At 35.5% G+C, this 25,511-nt stretch overlaps 1 protein-coding gene across 1 annotated transcript in view; it reads right to left on the bottom strand.

Moving 5' to 3' along the window:
• Positions 1–25,511, bottom strand: part of LOC129752728 (uncharacterized) — a 124,691-nt gene that overhangs the window by 91,965 nt on the left and 7,215 nt on the right. Inside the window, exons 3-4 of the mRNA XM_055748498.1 lie at positions 23,218–23,418; positions 22,842–23,151 (exon numbers count right to left, since the gene is read on the bottom strand). Coding sequence (XP_055604473.1) covers positions 22,842–23,151; positions 23,218–23,418 — 511 coding nt within the window. The remainder of the gene's footprint in view (positions 1–22,841; positions 23,152–23,217; positions 23,419–25,511) is intronic.

Here is a 25,511-nt window from a genome sequence, read left to right as displayed (position 1 = left end):
CTACAATGCTTGATTTGAACTTTGTGGACATTTTCGACAGTGTTTGCATACTTTTCCACTACTCACACACACTAATTCTTTGAATAATCAACGATTTTGTCAGCTATCCATTTGATTATGATGGTTTTTGAAAGAAACTGTGCAAGATATTTTTTTTCTTTTTCTCTTGCATCGTAAATATCTCAAAAACGCCTGAATTTAAAATTTTCAGAAAAATAGATCAGATAGTACTTTTTACATGCAATAAAATGATGTCAAAATTTTGAATGTCCGATTACTACTAAATGAGCTATTAACAAATGAAAGTGTCCCATTTCTAAAAGAACTAAGCTTTATTTTATCCATTTTAAAAAGGATCAGGTTAATAATTTGCAAATTCTTTTAAAGGCTCGTCTTATGTTTCATTGTCGAGTCAAATTTTAACCTTTTCGAAAATCTTCTACAAATTTTCTACAAAATTTTTCACAATATCGTCGATGTCAAGCTTTTTGTCATGACACTAAAAATTGTAGAATGAATGCCAGATGCATGCTTTGCGGCTGATTTGATCATGAAAAATCTAGATGCTTTTTTGGTGGTGATCAAGGATGAAAAAAATCATTCACCAGCATGAACGCTAATGATTCTCAATCGCCGCTCCCTTTACGAGGGTAGCATCGGCGATGCGAATGTGACCAGTCGAACCTTGTATGTATGTATAGATTTCGCTTTTTGGCCGAGAGTGTCCGTCCGAGAGTCGAACCTTGATTGGTCGAATTGAAAATCCCGAACGAATGAACTTTGACAAGCTTCGTGTGAACGAACTGAACACGACACATTCACCACAGTAAATTGGATCGCTTTTTATTTTCACCACGACGTTCGTTGGGCGAATTGATTCGCATACGATTGACAAACACAATCACCAAACGATTGCAATCGCGATTGTATTGGCGAATGTTTCGCAATGGAATTTTTCTGTAAAGAATACGCCATCGGGTGTTTATTTTTGGGCTAAATTTGTGCGTTACGGCTCCCGCGCTCGTCAACGTTGTGTTTTGTTATGATGTTATTATAACTTGTGTTAAGCCTAGTCCACACCCGGCAACTCGAAAAGAGTGCATGTACTCTTTTTCGATAGAGAAATGAGCGTACCATTCTTTTTGTGAAATTTTACCAAATGTACTCTTTATTTGTTGAAAGACATTTGATCTGAAAAACCAAGGTATTTCTTCCATTTGAAGTTGTTTCACATCTTATAAGACATACACCGTCTTAGCCGATTTAGGCTCACAGACTGAATAAATGACGCGGACAACTTAAGATTAACATTTAACACCCAGTACCGAGATGGGAATCGAACCACGCTAACTACTCGACCACCGAGACGTACAAGCAAAAACTACGAAAGGAATACAGCTAACAACAAATTACTTTAAATTTTTGGTCTAAAAACATGCATTTTAGTCCTTGTAAACAGTGAGCCCGATAAGCGCCTTTTAGTATGCAAATAGTAAATAATATGAACAAAATTCAGGTATTGTACAAGAATATTTTTATTATTAATTGTCATGAAAGTCGCATAACCTCCAAGCCATTAACAGTAAATAATTGATTACATTGAAATATCTCAGTGCTACCTCTGATAGCATGAAATATGTACAGTTGAATCCCGCTCAACAAAGTTCCGGTTTTCCGATCCTCCGCTTTATTCGAGCCACCATTTTTGTCCAAAATTCATGTTGAAAATATTTTTTATCATTGCGATATAGAAAAATAAAATCCATGTGAGTTCCGAGCTATGCGCCTGGATGATATGCAATACCAGAGCAAATGGCGAGCGCGGTTGCCGTAACACACAAATTAAGCCGCAAAATAAACACCCGATGGCTTAATCTTTTACCGGGAAATTCCTTTGCGAAACATTCGCCAATACAATCGCGATTGCAATCGTTTGGTGATTGTGTTTGCGAATCAGTTCGAATGTCCGTGGTGAAAATAAAAAGCGATCCGGTTTACTGCAGTGAATGCTTTGTGCTTCGGTTCGTTTACCCGAAGCTTGTCAAAGTTCATTCGTTCGGGATTGCAATCGTAAGCGTTCATTTCGGTGTGCGAACTTTTTCCATTCCCGATTGCTTTGATTGACAGTTAGAACTGAACGAATTCACCACCGATGGCAAATTGAACGTACTTCGATGCGATTTTTTCCATTGTTGGTGGTGATAAACCACAAACAGAATTTTTCAAGTGTGCGGATTGCGCAGGTAATCATTCTTCGAATTCTATATACTTTCCCGTTAGGACAAAAATTATTGCTTCAAGGAAAAATCTTAAAGTTTCCAAAAAAGCTTCTTCTCCTCCTTCCACTTTTCGTCTTCACACGTCAGGCCGTCAAATAATCTGCCTTTTCGCGGTCAGCCTCGCTCTACCATGGAATCACGTCTTGGTTATGCTCGAAGTGATTTTAATGTTACCTGTGCTGATTCTGCGCCACAGACTCGTTGTTTAACGTTCTCAGAGGTGGTTGAAAATGGGTTGCCCTCTTCAGGCATAAGTCATAAAAAATGGGAAAAACCAAGTCTCAACTTTCATGCGAAGGCTTGGGAAAATCCCCGAAATTCAAATACTTGTTCTTCTCCTTCATTTTCTGATAAATTCAATTTTGTTGATTTGGGTAAGATTACTGAGGAATAATTAAAATTTTTGCATCAAAATTTAATGGAAATGATGCATCTTATGTTGGAAGCAAATTCAATGTTTGAAGCTTTTCAAACTTTCTTTAATTATGCTAACATAATTATTATGACTTTACGATTCCCTCATGGATCCAAATAGGTGTTTAAGTATTATGAATTGGAACGCTAGATCTTCGCTAGCAAACCAAGATGAATTCTTTTTATTTTTGAAAATCCAAAACATAGGTACATATTGCTGCCATCACTGAAACTTTTTTAAAACCAAAAAATAACTTTAAAAGCAATGCTTTCTTTAAAATTTTACGAAATGATCGTATTGATCGACAAGGTGGAGGTGTAGCTATTGTCATCAATAGTCGTCTCAAATTTACACTTCTTCCTTCTTTCAATACAAAAGTCTTAGAAACAATTGGAATTGAGTTAGAAACTTCTATGGGGGGAAATTATAATTATTGCCGCATACTTGCCTTTTCAATGTAGCCTACCTACCTACCTAAGGGTCCGGCGCCGATTGACCGACGCATAGGGCTGAGATAAAAGATCTCCACTGCTGGCGATCCGGAGCCAGCGTCTTCACTTGCTGCCAGCCAAGGTTCTCGTCAGCTGTGCGGATTTCAGCGGCTAGACTTCGCCGCCACGAGTTTCTGGGTCTGCCTCTTCTTCGATGACCTTCTGGATTCCAATCTAGCGCCTCTCTGCAAATCTCGTTTTCATCTTTTCGCAGCGTGTGCCCAATCCATCTCCACTTACGTTCCTGAATCTCGATTTCTAGCGCCCTTTGATGACACCGACAATGTAGTTCCTCATTCGAGATCCAGTTGCCAGGCCACCAAGCGCGGATGATATTCCCCAGGCAGCGGTTTACCAATACTTGCAGTTTTCGCGTCGTTACCGCATATGTGCACCAAGTTTCGCACCCGTACAGCAATACGGATTTTACGTTTGAGTTGAAGATTCGGATTTTCGTTCGTAGAGAGATCTGGCGTGACCGCCAGATGTTTCGAAGACTCGCAAATGCGAAACGGGCCTATCTGATCCGGGTTTCGATGTCTTTCCTGGTACCACCATCAGGCGTTATCTGGCTACCAAGATACTCCACTTTCTCAACTTGTTGCCCAGCTACCATGAAACTGGAGATCCCTGTGTTGATCTCAATCGACTTGGTCTTTCCGACATTAACTTTGAGACCTGCTGCCTTGGAACTCGTCGTCGAGTTTGCTCTGCATATCCGGTTGCGTTTGGGCGAGCAAAACAATATCGTGTGCCAGGTCAAGGTCGTTCAGTTGCTCAATTGATGAAGGATTCCACGGCAATCCTCGGTTTGGTCTACAGTCAATCGATCCAGTCAAGATCTCATCCATTACGATTAGAGAAAGCAGCGGTGACAAAATACATTCTTGTCTCACTCCAGCAGTTACCGGGATTGGTTCGGACAAGACACCGTCGTGCAAGACCTTGCACGAAAATGCCTCGTATTGTGATGGACTAGTTTCTCGAACACCAGCAGAAGAGAGTCCTGGAATTCGTTGATTTGTTCCAGTATTATTCGTAAAGTTGTGATGTGGTCCACACATGATCGTCCGGATCGGAATCCAGCTTGTTGCCGTCGGAGTGTAGCGTCGATTTTCTCCTGGATCTTGTTTAGGATCACTTTGCAGAGTACTTTGAGGGTTGTACAGATCAAAGTTATGCCACGCCAGTTACCGCACACTGTTAGGTCTCCTTTCTTCGGGACCTTTACGAGGATACTAGAGATGTACCGAATATTCGGTCGGCCGAATATTCGGAGCCGAATATTCGGAGCCGAATATCGCCAAAAAATCGTTAAGCCGAATATTCGGCTCACCGAATAGTTGGGCTAGGTATTCGGCCGAATAGGCCGAATAGGCCGAATATTTATGTTGTAAAAATTTTTCAAAAACAGAATTCTTAAATTTTTTCAACTGATGTTGGATAATTTATTAAACATCCAAAAGTTATGTTGAAAAACCTTCAAAATCATCATAAATGTATGGTTTCAGTTAAACATTAAAGATGTATTCGTGTATTTTAACTGAAGATAGCTTTATACTTTGTTATCGTTTATTTCAAATTTCCTTGATACATCCAGTCTTACCCCTAAACCAAATAAAGAATTTAAAAAAAAATTAAAACTGACCGGCATGGCCACAAATTTTTTTTGTAACTTTCCGGATTTTTCCCAGGTTTATTCAGATTTAATGCTTTATCAAATTTAAAGATATCAAATATCTTTTTGAATTTTTTCCTTTTTTTTTTACAAGTTTAAAAAAATCGTTAAAACCCGGCCGTGTGGATACGTGTCGTAGAAAGTGTTGTATGCTTAAAGTTGAAGATCATCGTTCTTTTTGGCAACTATCTTTATGACATCGAGCAAGAATAAAACATTCATCTAATTCGATATAAAAAAAAGCAATTTCGATTAGCTTAACACTTGTTTTGACATGTTTTGCCCCAGATTTCACTGGAATCCAATCTCATTTGAGATAAACGTCCTAGAAACGACAAGTTATCTTATGTCCTTTCAGCTAATGGTGACATTTTGAAAATCAAAGAGGCCTCTACCTAAAAAAGGGCTGATGCATCTGGTTGGAAATAATCTACCTAAAAACATCAGGCACATTAAGATGGCAGAAATAGAAGATTTATTAGAAATAGCAGTGGAAATAGAAGTATTTCTATAGAAAACTCAACAGAATATTCGACCGAATATTCGGCCGAATATTCGTTTGGCCGAATAGTAGAAAAGGTCAACATTCGGTATTCGTCCGTTCGCCGAATGCCACTATTCGGTACATCTCTAGAGGATACCCTGCATCCAGTCGGCCGGGAATGTTGCAGTATCCCAAATGTCAGCGAAAAGACGGTGCAACATTTGTGCTGACAAGGCAGGGTCGGCTTTGAGCATTTCAGCAGGAATGCAATCGATTCCAAGCGCTTTGTTGGAAGGCTTCATGTCTTTGATTGCCGATTGCAAGCGATTTCATAACATCAGTATTGATGGGCTCTTTCTCCTTTCTCTGCTAGGGAGTTTGTCCAGGCTCTCTTGTCTCGTCTACAAGCTCGTTTAACTGCCTTTTCCAGCTCCGCATATCGTAAGCGGGAAGCTGCTTTGGATGACCCGGTACATGCCTGCTCAATTCCGACTTTCGCCTTTCTCCGATCATCGATCATCCTCCAGGTTTCATCCGACATCCATTCACTTCGTCTTCCACAAACTTTACCGAGAGTACCATGGCTCGTCGTGATGAAGGCGTTCTTGATTCCACACCACTGTTCTTCGACAGTTCCGTCTGTCGGCAGCTCCGAGGCTCGGGATTCTAGCTGTTCAACGTATGCCCTTTTCACCTCTGGATTCTCCAACCGGCGGACGTCGTATCGACACCCGACTTTCTCCTCGCGCCGTTGGACACGCGCAACTCTCAGTCGTATCTCACCAAGGACGAGGTGATGGTCAGATGCAATGTCTGCGCCTCGTTTGTTGCGGACATCAAGAAGGCTCCTTCTCCATTTTCTACTGATGCAGATGTGGTCAATTTGATTTTCTGTTCGGCCATCTAGGGATATCCAAGTGACCTTATGTGCTGGTCGATGGGGGAAGAGCGATCCGCCGATCACCATGTTGTTGTTGCCACAAAATTCTACAAACAGCTCTCCGTTTTCGCTCATCTGTCCTAGGCCATGGCGCCCTATGATGCGCTCAAAGTCCTGATTATCGGAGCCAATCTTTGCGTTGAAGTCGCCTAAGTGGATTTGAATGTCACCTTTCGGAATTCTCTCAACCACGCTGTTCAATTGACTGTAAAACTGCTCTTTCTCCTGCAAATCGGCAACGTCAGTTGGCGCATAACACTGGACCATTGTAAGGTTTCTAACCCGTGTTCTGAATCTGGCTACGATTATTCGTTCGTTTATCGGTTCCCATCTTACGAGGGCCGCATGGGCCTGCGGGCTTAATAGGAAACCAACTCCTCGTTCCCGAGTAGCGTGTTCTCCTCGTATGCCAGAGTAAAGCAGTACTTGCCCGGACTGTGTCTTGTGTTCTCCAGTGTTAGGCCAACGGACTTCGCTCAGTCCCAGAATTTCAAGCTTGAGGCGGCTAGCATCTCTAGCTAGCTGTGCCAGTTTGCCTTGTTGGGCAAGGGTTAAAACGTTCCAAGTTCCAATTTGTGTCCGTGTTTTCATGCTAAAAGTCGTCGCCAAAGTTCCAGGTTGGTCATTTCTTTCGGATTCCGTAACAAGTTTATGAATCGGGAGCAGTAGGTTGTTAGCCTAAAGTCCCTATCCCGCGATGGGGCTGCCATCTTGGACTTAGCTGGCGGGAGCCGCATTTCATAAATTCAGCCGCTCGCTGCGAGACAGACACTGTTTGTCCCGCCCCTGACCTGGAGAACAGACGCGTGCGGCCACCTTATCAGTCTGCATGCGATCAAAGCATCCACCCGATCTCCGCTTAGGTTACTCGCATCCCAGCCGGTACCCAAGGTTGCCGAAAGAATTCTGTGTTTTTGAGAAAAATAATTCTGACTTTCTGTGATTTTACCCAAAAATTCTGTGATGGGTTTCTGTGATGCTATTTCCTTGAATTTCAGAAAAAAAATCGTGATAAATTGAGTCTTCTACACATTTTAGTTGGGCAGAATCAATTACCATTACCAATCTCATCATTCTTTTCTAATTCAAAGTAAGAAATCTAAATTTGATACTGTCAAAAAAAACTTATAATTGCGGAAATCCATTCAAAATTTAACAATTCTGTGAAATCTGTGAAAATTTCAAAATTCTGTGTTCTGTGACACAGATTCTGTGATGAAAATTTGCTCAAAATTCTGTGAAATTACAGATTTTTCTGTAATTTCGGCAACCTTGTCGGTACCACGGGGAGGTAGAGATAGGAGTTGTGAATAAGAGGTGATATGACCACTATGGGGTCTCGTGTTGCACATTATCCACCATTTACCAGCCAAAGCCAGTTCGATCTACATTTTATTTTATATATTTTTTCTTTTTGTTTAAAAACATACATCAGAATCGAGCTCATGCCTTTGATGGTCCATGAGGTTTCCGTATCACCACGCTCAAAATAAACATAAACCAAATGATTTTCTTTTAAAACTTAATAAATTCGCGAAATAATTCTGAGTACAACTTTTCCCAATACAAAAAAAAATTTGACAAAAGGGAAACAATTATAACGTTCAAAAAAAAAAGTATAAATTTTTCAATAGAAAGAATCTAGCAACACTTCCATACAAACAGAATGCAACTTTCAACTGAAGGCCTTTTATTTATTTATTTATTCCGCCAAACAGTGTAGGCTACATATATATAATAACTTAAACCTAGAGATTACAATGTTCAAATAAGCTTAATAATAATAATTTTTCTTTACATTTACAAAGTCAGGTTCTTCGGTGCCTGTTACCGTAAAAACCTTTTTTCAGCTGCTGTTTTGACATAGTTAAGTCTATATTCTCATAATGTTTATTATAACTATACATTAAACAATTAACAGGACTATATTTTCCATAATCAGTTCGAGTAGAGGTTATAATGAAAAGATTTCTTGTTCTTAAATGACGGCAAGGACAATAAAAGTTCAATTGATTTAGTAGATAAGCAGACTGAACGCGCTGATTAATTATGTCGTTTACAAAACAGATTGCAGCAAACTCTCTTCTTACACTTAATGTTTCCATGTTTATAAGCAGGCAACGTGATTCATAGCTAGGTAATTGGTTCTGAGACCATCCTAAATTTCGTAAAGCGAATAGAACAAATTGTTTCTGGACTGATTCCAAACGGTTTTTATGTAAAATTTGAAAAGGCGACCACACAACGCTACAATACTCAAGAATAGATCTAACATAAGCTGTGTACAATGTTTTTATTGTGTATGGGTCTTTAAAATTATAACTGAAACGTTTTATAAATGCTAACATACCGTTTGATTTCTGGATTATTGAGTTATAGTGATCTACAAAGGTAAGTTTTGAGTCCAATAGAACTCCAAGGTCTCTAATCTTGTTGACTCTCTCGACAGGATCATCTCCCAATTTGACAATTTCATATGACTGACATTTTCTTCTGGTAAATACAATATTTGAACATTTTGCCACGTTAAGTTTGAGCAGACTTTTAATGCACCATTTGTTAAATACATTAACTTCGTTTTGAAAGATTCTAAAGTCTTCTTCGCTATTCACTTTCATATAAAGTTTCATATCATCAGCATAAATTAGCACATTTGACTGCTTGAGAAGACAAGTTATATCATTTACGTATAAAATAAATAATAAGGGGCCGAGATGGGAGCCTTGAGGCACACCAGAAGTAACGGAGATACTTTTTGAAAGTGAACCATTAAATCTAACAACTTGTGAGCGGTTCGTTAAATAGGACCTTATCCATTTCAGTAGGTGTGAACTGAAACCCTGTTTATTTAATTTAAAAATTAATAATGTTCAGAAATATTGTTTTAACGCGAAAGTTGTTGACTTGAGAGTCTTAAAATGTTCTGATTGATTCACCCTATTAAGATTTTCTGTTCTTTTGTTCAAACGAAGGATTTCTTTGGATGAGTTGATTTTTCTTCAATATATTCAGGGGAAACGATACCGAACTAGCAATTAAATAAAAATTTTAATAACATGGTTTTAATTAACGATAAGTGTAGGCCATAGCAGAACAAAAATTATAAAAAAAAACAATTTGGATTTACCATATGTGTTACTTTATAATGATTTTTGTTTAGAGATAATCCAGTGAAAACAAAAATAAACTTATTGAAAAAAGATTTTTTAACGTAGTGTATCTAATTATTAAATGTGCTTCAATATACTTGGTGTATTTTTGATCAAGTAAAAGTAAATATTGATAAATTTGTTTTCTAATTATCTGCTTTGAAAACGAACATCAAATTGTACAATTGTGCGATGCTCCTGTTCTAATTACATAATCAATTGTAGAAAAATATAAATTCGATTGGGGAAAAAAAAAACTTTCAGTGAATTTGAAAACCTTTGTAAATAAGACTGAGATCGTCAGCAATGTAGAAATGAATCCGAAACAAGTTCAACATATTTAAAGTTCAATATTTGTCAAAATGATATCCAGTTAAAGCATTAGGGTTTAACTCCACTTGAAAATTGCTTTCCATCTTACCTTAGCCAATATTTTCGGTATTGTTTCTCATACTTCTGAGTTCACAAGAACGGCCATCAGAAGCCAACTCATCGTCCATAAACCGCGCCAGGCCAAAAGCCAAGAACCAATTCCACGTACCCATCAAAATGTGCTTCGTCGTTGTCTGCAACAAATTTAACAATCGTTGCCTAAAATCGCTTTAATTGTATAAAACACGCATTTTTAACCGGTCCCATTCAATGCAGATTAACAATGAAGTTCAGTGCCATTTTCATCAACGAGATGGACGCGTTTTCGCAGAACCCCCAGCCAAAAACAAGCTCCATCAAATGCAGCCAGCACCTCACACTGGGGTCCATCTTTCGGTCCAAAAGCTCTTGTCTAGTGCTAGTCTAGTTGAGTTGACCACTTAGGGTGTAACTATTGGCTTGAAGGTGTTTGCATTCGGGTACAATAACTAGTTCGCCAATTAGTACACTTCTTCTTCGGCTTCAGCCTCTCCAAAAGGCTGGACTGGACAGGTTGATGAAACTTTCAAGTTTTTGAAGAAGCGTCCGATTGAGATGCTGTTGAAATGATTGCGTTCTGGAAACTTAAGAAGATGATCCAAACTTAGCAGACTATTTGGAGCTTGCCGTCTGTCTGGGTACCAATGCAATGATTTTGAATTGATCGATTACATGCAAATTGCTATTGATAAAAAATATTAAATTTTGCTGAAAAGATATCAAGAGAAATTAAACGAAATTTAGAAGCTTGGTTTGTTATGAAACTTCCATATGTGATAAAAAAAAAAAAAAAAAAAAAAAAAATATGAGTCCCTGCAAAAATGCTAAACAAAAATTTAAAGTTTCGTTATTTTACGATTCACTAAAATCCATTTCCCAGGAAAAAAACAAAAGTCACAAATCACTTTGAATTTTATAATATTAGACTCTTAGTTAAAATTTAAAAAGAACGGAAAAAATACTTTTCTTGAATTCTAAAAACCTGGGAAGGTAAATGCAGATCCAAAAAATAATCCCATTCATCAAAACTTTTAAGGCAAAAATAAATCACGACTTTCAATTCTAAGAGGTTGGAATTATTCATTTCAACAAACATTTCTTCTCTTACAATAGTACCGTAAGCTTTGGGAACATTGATCACTTTTTCAATTCATTTTCGAATATTTTAGTAGGGGTTGCTTTTTTGTAACACTTAAAAATTTTCAATTGCTAACTGAGGTAAGGAATATAAAGAATGATCATTGATAGTAGAATATTCAAACGACATTTGTGACTATAACGAAATGTTCGTAAGAAAACCAAATTTCATGTTTCGAGGTAACTTTGATCACTATGGTTTTAACGTATCTCAACATTTTCAAAATTATTGTTTTGATGCCATTTAGCACAGAAGGCTTAAAACATCAATAACAGTATTTTTTTTGTTTGGACTCAATTGAATTTTTCAACGTTTTCTTTCTAAAACAAATATACTCAAAAGATGGACAATGTTGTGCATACATTTAGGGGCAAAAATTATATACATTTCTCAATATTTTTTGGCCTCAAATTAATCTGCATGTATCACAGATTGACCATAAAAATAACACTTAAACTAAACCTTTACAAAGGAAAATAGTTAAACTTTCACAAAAAACAACCCAGTTGCTTTTTAATGCTATAATTTTATCATGAGAGATGTTTGTTTGTGATTCTTCTTCAAAAAAAAAAAAATAATAAAATAAAAATAAAAAATAAACAGATATAAAACTTTAAAGTTATATTTTAAGTAAAAAAAGGTTTTTTCCAACTGTCAATCAAATTTAGCCAATGTGAAACTCCATTTAAAGGCTTTAAAATGTAGAAAACAGTATTCAGATATTTTAACTTTAAACTTAGTTAACGATGATTATCTGCCAAAATTTCATGTTGATCAAAGTTATCCCGATGATCAAAGTTCCCCTAGATTACGGTATTATCTAGGATAAACAAATACTAGAAGTTTTTGCTGAAAATTTTGCCAGAAAATCATCCAAATAAATGTACTTAGTTTCATCATCATCATCATCATCACCTTGAGTTTTTTGGGAACTTATGCGTAAGTGATGTAAAATGTGTAAAGTCTATCTTACCAGTAATCCACTTGACAAAAAACTCCTGACTGGTGAGGGTTTTAATGAACAAATTCTTTCGGTTTCAAACTCAATAAATTTTCCAAATAATTATTCTAAATCTTATTGACACTATTGGCTTTTTAGCTGAACGTGAAACTTTGTTTATCTTTATTGTTTAAATCTACAAAATACTCTATTTAAAGTTAACCAGGTGCTAAAAAGTTAAGTAGACATTTTTCTGTATCGGTATTTTTCTCAGAAAACATGAGGAAAAACACGATTTTACGAGATTTATTGTCAAGTTTGTTCCGTTTTGCCTTTAGAATTTTAGATGTGTCCAGAAGTATAAGATTTGATAATTTGTTTTTTATGTTTTATGTTTTTTATGTTTATGTTTTTTACAATTTTATGGTTTTATTCAGAAGTATTTAAATTGCTTTATAAAACCCTGGGAAACACTTATAGAGAACCTCAAAAAAAAGTTGAATTATGATTTTTATAAAAAGTTGTATAAAGGTTTTGTAGCTGTCTGGAAGGATATTTATACAGCGTTCTTATTAAAATACACTCGAAGGCAATGAATATTTTACTAATCTTTTATAAAACACTTTCGCTGGCATACAAAACCTTTTGGAATTTAAATTGTTGCTTGGGCAATGATAATCCCGTTGCAAATGCCAAGTAAAATAAATCACTACAACTCATTAAAAAAAAGATCTCGTTCTTTAGTGACGTTCCGAAAATTCCAAGCCAAGCCTTTTCAAACATCATATATACCTAGCAAAACAGTTAATATCAGTTTAGAACTGCAGTTCATGTCTATGGAGTTTCTATTGTCTAAACGTAGACTGGTCGTCTGGTATTAGTCATATATTGAATGTGTAGTACCTATTCAATTAACAGTTATCAAAACAGGTAACAAACTTATTGCATGACGTTATTTGTATTGAATCAAAACCTTCTGTTACTAAAACAAACATACAACAAGGGAGATGAAATGTGTTGAATAATTCTCTAGGATCATACAAACTTATTGGATACTCAACTGCCGTTCTACGCAAGAATGTCCCATGTGACTTTTGGGTCATTTTTACTTTTTTGCTGGAAACTGCTTATTATGGTGTTATCTTTCGAATACAAACACAAAAAAGCATACTTTGTTCTGAACATCTACGAAATTTTCATCTAAGTGGTTGTCTCTATGTTGATGTTTCTACGCAAGAATGTCCCACTGAGAAAAAACTCTTCAAAAACCACTCGACTGTAACAGAATTCCTCAAAAATCGCTTTAGTGACTCATTGTACTGTAATGTTGAACGTAAAATGTATTTTTTTATGAATGAAGTTCACAGGGATGGACAAGGGAGAGAGGGTCACTTCAGTGAAAGCTTTTTCTCCACTTCCGGTTCAGATCCATAATTTTGTCTTATTTTTGGTTCCTCATAATAAGCAGATTTTACTTTCTTACAGTATTTTTTGGCCTACGTTATCGAAGCTCCAGAATGTGTTATTGAAATGAGCTCGATAATCCCCGGCTAATATGTTATGGCAATGCTTCCGGCATCCACAGGAAAACAATTAATCGATGTGCAATATTGCGCTTCCGCGTAGAATCTTCCTTGATTATTTCTTTCATGGTTCTAAAAAAAGTTAAAAAAAAAACTTGAATCGGATTCATTCGGATCATCCTTAAACTTAGAAAAACATTCTAAGAACCGTTCTGATCCAATTCTGATTTCGGTGTCATTGAATCCGAGGAAATCGTCATTACTGCCTGTCACTGTTCTCTAAACTTGACTCCAAACAATAAACCTTCAGCATCAATAATGCACTCATCTCATCTATAATTTTGAACGCTCAATTATAATTTTTTTCGGACCACTTTAAAATCCTTCCCGTTCCCGCAATAACAAAGAAGAAAACCGAACTCGTGTGACAGTTTTTCCATAGAAACAAAAAAAGCACGCTCATATTCTACGCAAAAGTGTCACACGAAGCGTTTTTGAAGATTATCTTCTGCTTTGAGGAAAAAAAATCAAAAAGTAAGTATAGATTCCAATGTAAATTGACCAACTACAAAAACAATATGCATGAAAGGTGCGGAAGAGCCTTAAATTTAACGAAAATCCGAAAAACAGATCAAAATTTCAATCGCGTTTTTCTCGCTTGCTCGTTTTTCCACATGGGACAATCTTGCTTAGAAGGGCAGTCAAGCAGTCTCAACCATAAAAATTATCTTAAAACATGTGTGTCACCAAGATAATGGATGACAACTGTTATCGGTAACATAAGCTCCAGTACTAGTTTTGATTATTTATTAAACCAAACTTATACAGCCTTGTGAAATTTTCCGATTCAACAATTTTGTTTCAGATGAAATGACAGCACTAACAACAATTTGGTCACTTACCTTACTGACTGTTTATCTACTGGAAGAAAACGCCTAAATGTATACTGCAGATCTAGCACTGAAAGCTTCGATCCTATTTGCGTTGTGCGAAAAAGTATTGATGGCAATTCATACGTTTTCAACTTTCCAAACATGAGTTGAAGCCTGGTATATTTTTTGGTATGCTTGATACCATTTACTAACAATAATTCAATGAATCACATAACAACTTGGCAATTATTGGCACATAACAATTGGCAAGGTTAATTTTTATTTATTGTTACATGATTCAATCATGATTGTTCACATCTTCATAAGTAAAATGCAAAAATATACTTATTGCCTGTTAAATTTCACGCTTGGCACACAGTTGAATAAAAAAATTACCGATAAAGAAAATGATTTTTACCGCCTTTAATCAATTGCTTTTTTTTGTCTCCAAAATCATTTTAAAAGTATTCTTCACCAACTTTGCAGACATGACATGGTACAACACTAATTGCGGTGTTTTCAAACAATGCTTCTCACGGAATGAAATTTCGCGATTGTTCTTTGTGCTTCGAACTTTTTTCATTTTATAAAATTTGTCAAAACAGGAATGTGAAAGTTTAAAAAAAATTAACATTGGAAGATTTAAAATATTCATAGAATTCTGCTGATTCACAGCTACTTCAAATCATGGGGTTATGATATCTATTTAAAAAAAAAAGACTTGGAAAACTCTCAATTTACTTAGAAAATAATAGCATTTTTTATTTCTTCCTTTAAAGCATTATTTAACATTCAAACATGCGTTTTCAGAATCTGAAAACATATATGGAATCTTTAACTTTTTTTTCCTCATTTCTTTTATATTTTTTTTTCTTAGCTTTTGAATTCATAAAGTAAAACGATTTTTTCTTACTTTTCGAATTGAAAAATGATTTAAAATCCGGGATTGATGATAAAAGAATAAGAAATTCAATTTAAAATTGTAAAATTTAATTCTAAATTCCGTTGCTTTTTCTCATCAATGTGCGGAATATGGCTTAAGTAATAAGTAATTTAATTATTTTAACGTCAATCCATTAATTGTATTTTCATCGTGATATAGAAATAAAAAAGTGCAATATTCAGAGTTTCTTCGAAAATCATAATTATTTTTTCATGATTTGTAACATTCAATTGTTAACCGATGTTTAGTTGTACAGGTTGTCACAATTTTATTTCGTTGTGTTTCATCTTATTAACCACTGATATTCGGTTTTAAACTTTCTTTTATGTTTTGGATTTTGGTTCATATTTTTCTTGAGACTTAAGTTTATATTTTTCAAATTTCTTGTGTATGCAGATGTTATTGAATCAAAACCTGTTTCTGACTTCTGAAACTGAGTGTTGAATCAAATTATGCATTGAAGTTCAACAAAGTTAACCTTTTTTGTACTTTTATAAATTCCGTTTAGTTTTTAAATAAGCATCTAAGCATGAAAGGAAGAAGTGGAGTTTTTCCAACTTTTATTTATTTTTCAATTATTTCTTTTCAATTGTGAAATTTTCATGGAATCACTAAGTTTATACCATTATATTTTCAAATAATTGAAAACATAAGACCTTCTTGTTGAGTTGCCATAAATATGTAATGGAATGTTTTATTGTTATCTGTATCTGGAGAATGTCAAAACTTGTACAGACATATCGTCGAATATTAATTTTCTTGTGTAATATGACCTTCTCTAAAATGACCCTAAAATTCAAGGTTATTTCATTAAAATAGTGAATATGAAATGTTTGTTTTATTTTGCAAATAAAGTGAATAAATCCGGACTTTTTTTAACTATTTCCCGGCAAATCTGGGCAATCTGACAAGCTTTGGCTAGATCAGTATGAAAAATGTTGAGGTTGCCTTGATTCTATAGCAAAATTGATTATTTCGGAATTATGCCCCTTTTCGGCAAGTAGCGTTTTTTTTTCACCCCATAAGGAAGATTAACAATCACATCAAAGTATCCTTTTTATTGGTGCTACGTGAAGAGAAGTGGAGAATGGGAATAATTGGTCCCCTTTTCTTATTTTCATTTTTTTTTTTTTTTTTGAAAAATTAAGCAAGTCGCCGTCTTCTACATTTTCTGATAGCGTGAAATTTCAAATTTATATTTTTCAAAAGTTAAAACGATACATGGACCTGTTGATGTACAAGAACCATTTTCGTGAGATGATTTTTTTTGATATTTTCCAAGTTAAAGGAGACTTGATCCCTTACTGAAGGAGACATTACTCTTAATCCAGGATTCCCTGATCCTGTGTAAAAATCTAGCAATATCCAAAGTTAAGGTCCGTTGACTATTTTTTTTCCATATTTCTCTTCTCTCTAGTTTGTCAGCATCAGAATTTTTTTCCAAAAGTTTGTTTACTACTTTCTCATTGCATACTTTAAGGCGCAATTTTCTTATGTTTTTTATAGATTTAGTATTTTGAGTCCTATTAACAAATAATTTTTGTACAAACATTAGTTATTGAACAAAAAGATATGAGTTATTTCGTAATAACCAAGGATCACGATTCATTCAGGATAAAAATACATATTTGGGGATTAGAGGACACTGGGGATCAATTAAAACTGTAGCAAACATTTTGAAAAACTTTTTCTTATTAAAATTGAAAGTTTACTATAGCTTTGAAAATACGACATTACGAAGTTTTAACTGTACTACAACAATTGACATATTAGAATATATGCTTTTGATTATTTTTTTATGTGATAAAAATAATCCTTCAAATCCCATTTTGTTGAATTTTTCAAACAAATTTCAATAACTCGAAAAATAAAGTTTAAATAATTTGTTGAGATAACAGGATTGTTGTTTTGTACTATTTGGCATTTGGATGATTGCTTTTGGCGCCTTTTTGTTCCTACTCTGAATGATTTTAATAAAAAAAATTGAAATGGCCCCATGACATTTATTTGATACGAATAAAAACTTATAATTAATTATCAAATTCCACAAAATCATTTTTGAAATCATCTCTCCGATTTATTTTTTTACACGCGAAGACGAACACAATAAAAAAATTGTATGCAAATCGGATGAACCCTGCAAGAGTTATTCGTGTAAGCACATTGTTATTCCTCCATTTTAACATATAGAGTAAGGTGGGGTAAAAGTACGAGTCGGGTAAAAGTAGTTTTGAGATTATCCCAAACCGAGAATAGTAAAATTCAAAACTCTGACGTGGATTGATAGTGATTTGGACTGCCTTTATCCAGACATTATTTGAAGAAAAATTGAAAATACTCCGAAAAATGAGGTAAAGCAGCTTTTTTGCCCAAATGCAATTCTGGCTTTCAATGAAAGTCTTTATGTGTCTGATTAGTTGTTTTCAACCACTAACAAATGCCGAAGAAAGAATTTAATAAATATTTCTCTGTTTTGCACAATAAACTGTGAATCACAAGAAACCTTGAAGGGGCAAAAGTACGAAATTCAAATGGGGCAAAAGTACGAATTATATACAGGATCTACAGAAGGAAATCTGAACGGAAAGTTTTAACTTCTTTCTAAAATTCACTTGGAACATTAGCGCATATTTTTGTACCTACAAAGACTTGCTCGCGCGAAAAATTGCTCAAATACGATGAGAACTGGATTTCGTAAACCTGTTGAATATGGACAATTAGTGGAGAACTCCAAATTCGCGCTGGTTTTTGCCCATGTATAGGATTTGTATCAGAAGCGAACACAGAAGTTTCTGCTGTAAGCAAAGATTGATATAAAATAATTTTCCTCTTGCTTTCATGCAGAATTGTGGAATTCTGAATGGTCGTACTTTTACCCCACATCATTCGAATTTTTGTCCCAGAGGTGGGGTAAGAGTACGTTTGGATAGCAGTAAGGCTTTTTCACTACTGCTATCAAATGCGTCGATCGATTATCTTCGTATTTTTTTAGAAAAGAGATAAAAGTCTAAGGAATCCAATGCTGTTCTTGGTTTTTTGGAAAAACAACTGCAAAATTTTCTAAAAATAGGACAGCCTTAAGGTCGTACTTTTACCCCACCGTACTCTAAGATATACATTTTGTGGAAATTTTTAGACACAGAATATTATTAAAATATTTTTTTGCGGAAACTCTAACCATGATCCTTTTAGTTGGCCCCATACAAAAGTTTGTTCTCCACACCCCAATCTATCATTTGGAAGTTGAGCACTCAGATTCCCAGACATAATGCATTTTCGGGACACCCTACTGTACATACAGCTTTAGCCTAGGGATACCATTCGTATTATTTTAAGAGTACATGTACTCTTTTTCGATCGAGATATGATAATAATAATAATGATAATAATGGTAATATAGAGATATGAGAAGATAATTTTACTTTTTTTTGATAGAATAGGCCGGAACAAATATCATTTTTTTTCTTTTGTAACACCCCCTCCCCCCTTCAAAATTTCCGAAAAACCCAAAGAGGGAAATAAATAAAGTTTGAAGTATTTTATGGAAATTTCGAAAAATTTATCGAATATCCGAAAGATTACAAGAGTTAGACCAAATTATGGAAGAACGGATTTTTATCACCTTCAGTATTCTTGATTTTATTGATTTTTTTCGATAAAAAAAATTACTTCATTTATAGGTTTTGTGCAATGAAGTAGGTTTGCAATGTTTTTTGCATACAAGCTTTCGTGCAATATTTTGCAATATTTTTTCTATGAAGGAAATGAAGGTAATTTTATGATTTGTCACGGAAAAAATTTAAAAAAAATATCGTTTTTTGAATGATATATTTCTACTTTATTCTTGGTACCTACCATCGGCCGGCGCACACTTTTTTCAGACATGATTTTAATCAGTTTTTCAAACTTATACTTCAACTAATCTGTATTTAGGCGGCTGCATCCTCCTCCTTCAGTTTTTGCTACTTTTCGGGCCAATAATTCTCTTTTAAAAGAAGCTGAGGGCAATTTAGTGGATACAGCTGTTTGTAAATTAACAAAATTTGATTATTTTATAGCCTTTTCAAAGCTTTTCTAGTGAATTTTCTGCTGGAAAAATTTAACAATAACGAAGTTAAACCATCATGAGATTGAACTTAAAGTATAATCGGTCGGTATTCGTAGGTTGTGAAGGGATAACTCTTTTTAGGCTTTTAAAAACAGCGAAAACCAAAGTTTCATGTTTAATGAAATGTTATTGTGAATGTTATTTTTTTCATTTTTTTTTCATCGTTAATATCCCAAAAACGCGTAAATTTTAAATTTTGGAAAAATAGGTCGAATAGTACTTTTTACAGGCAGCAAAAAGCTGTGAAAATTTTGAATATCCGTTTCCTAGTAATGAGTTTTTAGCAAAAGAAAGTGTCTCATTTCTCAAAGAACTAAGCTTTATTCGATTAAATTGAAATATCTCGGTGTCACCTCAGATAGCACGAAATATGTTCATTAGAAACCCGTTCATCCGAGCCTCCGCGTTATCCGAGCCACCATTTTGATCCAAAATCCATGTAAAAATGTGTTTTATCACCACGGTATATTGTTAAGCTTTTAAAGTGACGTCTCTAGTTAGTTCAAAATCTATACTTGCCAGAAACGTCAATAAAATACAGTGAGCGAAATAAGAATAGTACCACTATGTGTTTTGCTTGTTAAAATATGAATGATTGAAAATCAAAAAAAAAATTTCTACAGTTTGTTCTGAATAAGCCATTTCCCCACTTGTCAAGCGAACAGCTGATTTCTCATGTTTACATTTTCTGGGCATATCGTGGTAGGGTAAAAATAACAACAACATTTCGCATGTTCATGACCAGATAGTAACGAAATAAAATAAGCAATGCAATTGAAGTGATTTTGCAAGCGCACCTTGGTGAGGAGAATATAAATTCATTATTTAATTAATTGTAAATTCATAACAAATTGAGACATGAAGGTATGTTAATGATTTTAATAAAAAAAAGTTTTTAAAAGAACGCATTGAACAGTGCTTATCATCAAAGATCAAAATGGCGACCAGTTGGTGTTTACATTTTTCAAAACAAAAACAAAACGTTACCCTACCACAATCTGTCTCAGGAAATACTCTATTGTTCAACGGATAAATCAAGCATAAGTTTACTTTTATGGACGTACCACTTGGCGTTGAGGACTAAAAATGTGAAAAAAGGGGTGCGAAATAAGAATAGTACCTACCACTTGAGTTTTTCAATAAAAACAAGATTATTTTTAAAAATTTACTGTGTAAAACTGAATAATAATGCCTCTACGAATTATTTGAATAGATAACTGCATTTTAAGGAGTTTTCCAGAATTCCAAAGGTATTCAAAGGTTTTAAAAGGGGGTTTTAAGGGATGCTCCTCTAGCGTTAAGGAATTTGATTTTTGAGCAATAATACTTTATCAAACAGCTTGATTTCTTCATTAACAGTTTTGATGCAAAATGATGAAACATAGATTTGAGGCTAAATTTCAACATAAAACACAGGTTGAAATTCAAAAACATTAATGTTTTTTAGTCAAACACTATTTCTCTAGATTTAATTCATAGATGGCAGCACTACCTTCAAATTTAACCAAATTTATGCCCATTTTCGAACATCCGAAATAAATTAAAGTGTGCTGGATGATTTTGGTCAAGAACTTGGTACCGTGTGACGGCCTTGGAAATTCTAAGATCACTAAATAAAAAAATAGAATTGCATCAAGGTCACCAAAAGTGAATATTTCGGATCGATAATCAGAATAATTTTGTTCTTTCCGATGGAGCTTGATGTTCCAGACGACTAGCAGTATTAATGATTTGATTTGAAATTGAATCGGAAGCTGAGATGTTTTTGTTAAGTTTTTGAATTCCAACCTGTTTTTTTCTGATGCAAAATAAACCCCGAATGTTTGTTTCATCATTTCAAGCCATTTTAATGAAGAAAGTAAGTAGTTTGGTAAAGAATTACAGCTCAAATATCAAATTCCTTAGTTCTAGAAGCGTATATCTTAAAACCCCCTTGAAAAACCTTCGAATACCTTTGCAATTCTAGAAAACTCCTTAAAATGCAATTATGCATTCAAATAATTCATAGAAAAATTATTTTTCACTTTTACACAGTAATTTTTGAAAATAATATTGTTTTTATTGAAAAACTCAAGTGGTACTATTCTTATTTCGCACCCCTTTTTTCACATTTTTGGTCCTCAACGCCAACTGCTACGTCCAAAAAAAGCAAACTTATGCTTGATTTATCCGTTGAACAATTCAGAACAAACTGCAGAAGAAAATTTTCTCGATTGTCAATCATTCATAATTTAACAAGCAAAACACATAGTGGTACTATTATTATTTCGCTCACTGTAGGAAAATAAAATCCATGTAAGAACCGAGCGATGCGTCCGGATGATATGTACAACCTTTTGCATACCATCCGGGCGCAAAGCTCGATAATATTAGAATCTTGTGTCAATCTGACGGCTGGGATAAGAAAACCAGAGCTCAGATAAGCGGGGTTCTACTGTATAACTTTTTTCCTGAGTTTTTGAATAAAGGATCTCTATGTACACTTTTTGGTGTCGCGGGATATGGTAGCCCTACTTTAGCCTGAAGTTTTCAGATCTTGAATCTCATAATTCTGAATTCTTCAATTTACAATTAAATTCAATTGTTATCAAACTGTTCTCATTTTTGAGAATTTTAAGATTTTTACAGCTGTAGTAAAAAAGAATCATTAATGTGCATTTAAAAGTGTCCATATAAAATTTTGATGAGAAAAATTATTTATAAGGTTTCAAGGGCTTTCACAATGCTTCAGTTACCATAAAAATGGTCTAGTTTCGCTTCATTTGTAATTTATTTCTATAAAAATTAAATTAATATCATCATCGGCATACATCTCTTTCTTACGTTTTTTTTTTCATCTGTACAATTGTAGGTAGAAGAGTATGAGAGGTTTCAGGTTGGAAAGAATTAGCGGGAAGGTCCTTCCAGATTCGACAACCGCTTTGTTTTTATCAATTGTGTACACATGGCGAGTGAGTATTCTTGCTTATTTGTGTCGCTTCAACTCTCGAATGGAAATCTTGGGCGACGAGTGTTGTTTCTTTTCAATGGGACCCATGTTACGGGAACGTTTTCCATTCGAGGGGAAAACTTTGGCGTAACATGGTTCCAGCATTATGTTTTTTTTTGGAATTTAGTGCAGCTCGTCGAGTTTAAAACTAGGATGGGTTTTTAATTCGAGACTTTCGGCGATAGATTGGACTTTTGGGTGGAAGCATCCTTTTTTTTCGTGTACAGGTTGTCCTTTTTCCATGAATCGTTGGTTTCTTGCATTCCAGAGACAGCCGTTGCCAGCCGTGTTGTTTTCGAAGGAAGGATTACTGTGGGTGGGGGATAGGTGTTGAAATAAATAACGATTGGCAGTGCTTCAGCCGCCTGAAGTTAGGCAGCGTCTGGACCGGTGTGGAACTAGATCAGTGAAAGTGGATGGCAAGGTTCCGAGGTTCTAGAGGGGTGTGGTCTTTCCGTGAGGATTTAGTGATAGTAAGCACCGGCCAGCTTTCCGTGGTATTCGACGGCGGCGTGAGCTGGGGCATAGGCATGTCCGTAGACTGGGGAGTGCGCGGCGTAGACAGCTGGGGCAGCATGGGCGGCATAAACAGCTGGGGCAGCGTGGTGGGCGTAGACAGCTGGGGCAGCATAGGTCTTAGCGTAGGCAACTGGGGCATGAGCATAGGCAACTGGGGCTGGGGCAATGGTCTTGACGACAGTTGGGGCATGGGCAACGACAGCTGGGGCAGCGATGGTCTTGACGATTGGGGCGGCGGCAACATGGGCAACATGGGCTGGGGCAGCGTGGACCTTAAGGAAGAGAAACATCGGATTTCAGTTAAATCTGTAAGTAGAGTTTCTGCTGAAAATACTTACAGATGGGCCAGACTTGGTGACGACGGCGTTGAATCCATTGACATCATCAGCGGTGTAGTCGACGGTGCGGACCGAGCCATCGGGTTCAACCAGCGAGTACTGTCCCTTGACAACATCTCCGTCGCGGCTTTCGACCTGAGACTTGACATCTCCAGTCAAACCATCATGAACTCCATAGTTGAAGGAGTACTGTGGGTGAGACTGTAAAGAAAAAATGGAAACATCGATCAGAATGAGGAAGAAATGCCAATCCGTTATGCTTCGCTAAACTGCTAAAAGCCGCCACGCTAAACTTGACCTTTACATTCTTGTGGCGCGTGGAGCTCGCACAACCAACAACGTCATGAACCTCCTCCCTTCATAAGTAGTTCGCGGGGGGCCAATCCAAGCAAGTTTAACGACCGGCTCGAACGATTGCCGTTCGTTTGTTGACTTGAATCAACGAAAAAGCGCGCCAAAACAAAATAGTGTAAAAATGCTGGCGTGAGTCAACAACTGCCCCCAGGGGGTGGTAGTTAACTGATTTGGTGAACCAACCAACAACGACTTGAGAGTGGCAAAAGTCGATGACGACCACCGGGGCAATTACGTGATTAAGATCAATTTAGTTACGGTTTGTTATTTTTTTGCAATTCAGCTGATGATCTCAGAATCGGAGCAAGTAATCAGAACTGGATTGTTTGTGGGAGTTGTTCGATGGCAGAAATAGAATGTTCGATTGTGATTCGTCTGTTTTGCGACTTCTTGAAATGGCTTTCACTTTCGATTGATGGAATTCAAACCAGGTTTGCCGGTGGAATTTTGATCCAGTCATTCCATTGCTGGCCGTTCGGAATTAGGCATCAGGTTCGTTTGTATTCAGGCGTTGAAGTCTTTTGAATTACAGAGTTGAGGCGCACATAGGGTAGAAGCACTAGTTATTGAACAGGTACCAGATATTGAACACTAGTAAAACATGTACAGATTAAAACAATAATAAACAGTAGAAAAATGAATCAAAATTCGTTGTACCACTGTTGAAGCATTTTCTACCTCTGTTCAAATTTTTATCAAGAATCTCGGACTCTTAAAGCCACAATCCCCGAAACTTGAATATGTGTTCAAATTTTGGCTTGGTTTTTCGACTGGATGAAAAAACAGCCTATTTTTGATTGAGGGAAGAATTGGATAAAAGACAAATAAACGTCTAAGATAATGATATGAGTGTTTTCAAATAAGTCTTTTTAATGATTTCTGGAAGAGTAACAGCCTTTATTATCCTTATTTTCTTAAAATTTAACCAATTAAAGTGTTCAATCATTGGATCACAGAAAACGCCAATGTTTCAATTATTGAACGTTCAATCTTGCAGTACTCGTTTCGTAAAGAAATGCATGTACCAGTTACTGAACAAACATCGGTTGGTAATTGGAAATGTAAACAAACTGTTTCTTGGTTGCTAGCTCAACCAAAATCGCCCCTGCAAGGCATACAATCAAGCGAAATACCCCTAAATATACGCAATGATATTCAATGTTTACGTTTTCAATAATTAGAACATTGCTTGTTCAATATTTAAATCATTGTGTTTAATCATTGGGACAAAAGTAATTTTGAATAAAAAGGCTTAAATAGCAATTTCAAAACATATTCCCGCGAAAAAAATATAACGATTCGAAGCTTAGAAAACAGCTTAAGCTACGCTATCAAAATTTTATCAAAAAAACCTTTCATTATTATTTATTGAACACAAATGTGTTGAATCCCAAAGATAGTGTTCAATATATAGTGCTCTTACCCTATAACATTTATTTGAAGGTTCTCCCTCGAGATTAGGCATTTTTTACGCCTTTGTGTATGCAATAAATTTTAAAAGGATGAACAAATATTGCAAATTTGCAATGAATTGGGACCAATTGCATTATGTCCAAATTCAAATTTAACAAACCTTCATACAATTGTACATTGTACAAGTCGAAAAGTTGGGTTATTTTATATCAAAAATCGAAAAATCTCTAATACAAAAGGTGATACAATTCCCATCTTCTACAATTCGCCTTTTGCTCGATCAATTGTTTCAATTTTCGAAGAAATCATCAAATTTTTCAGTAAAATACCATAAACTTGATTTTGAGAATTTTGAAAAAAAATCTTATGGTTTTTGACAAAACAAGAAATTGATATTTGTTCCGGCCTAACTATGCCGAAAAACTTTTCCAATCAGGGGCTTGAAGTTAGTGGAAATGCACTTTGAATACCGCATAAGTTCAATATTTTTCATAATTTTTGCATAATTGATGAAAGGTTTACATTCT

The sequence above is a fragment of the Uranotaenia lowii genome, chromosome 3 (genome assembly GCF_029784155.1).
Source record: "Uranotaenia lowii strain MFRU-FL chromosome 3, ASM2978415v1, whole genome shotgun sequence".
Classification (NCBI taxonomy): domain Eukaryota; kingdom Metazoa; phylum Arthropoda; class Insecta; order Diptera; family Culicidae; genus Uranotaenia; species Uranotaenia lowii.
This window is presented reverse-complemented; position numbering and strand designations above follow the sequence as displayed.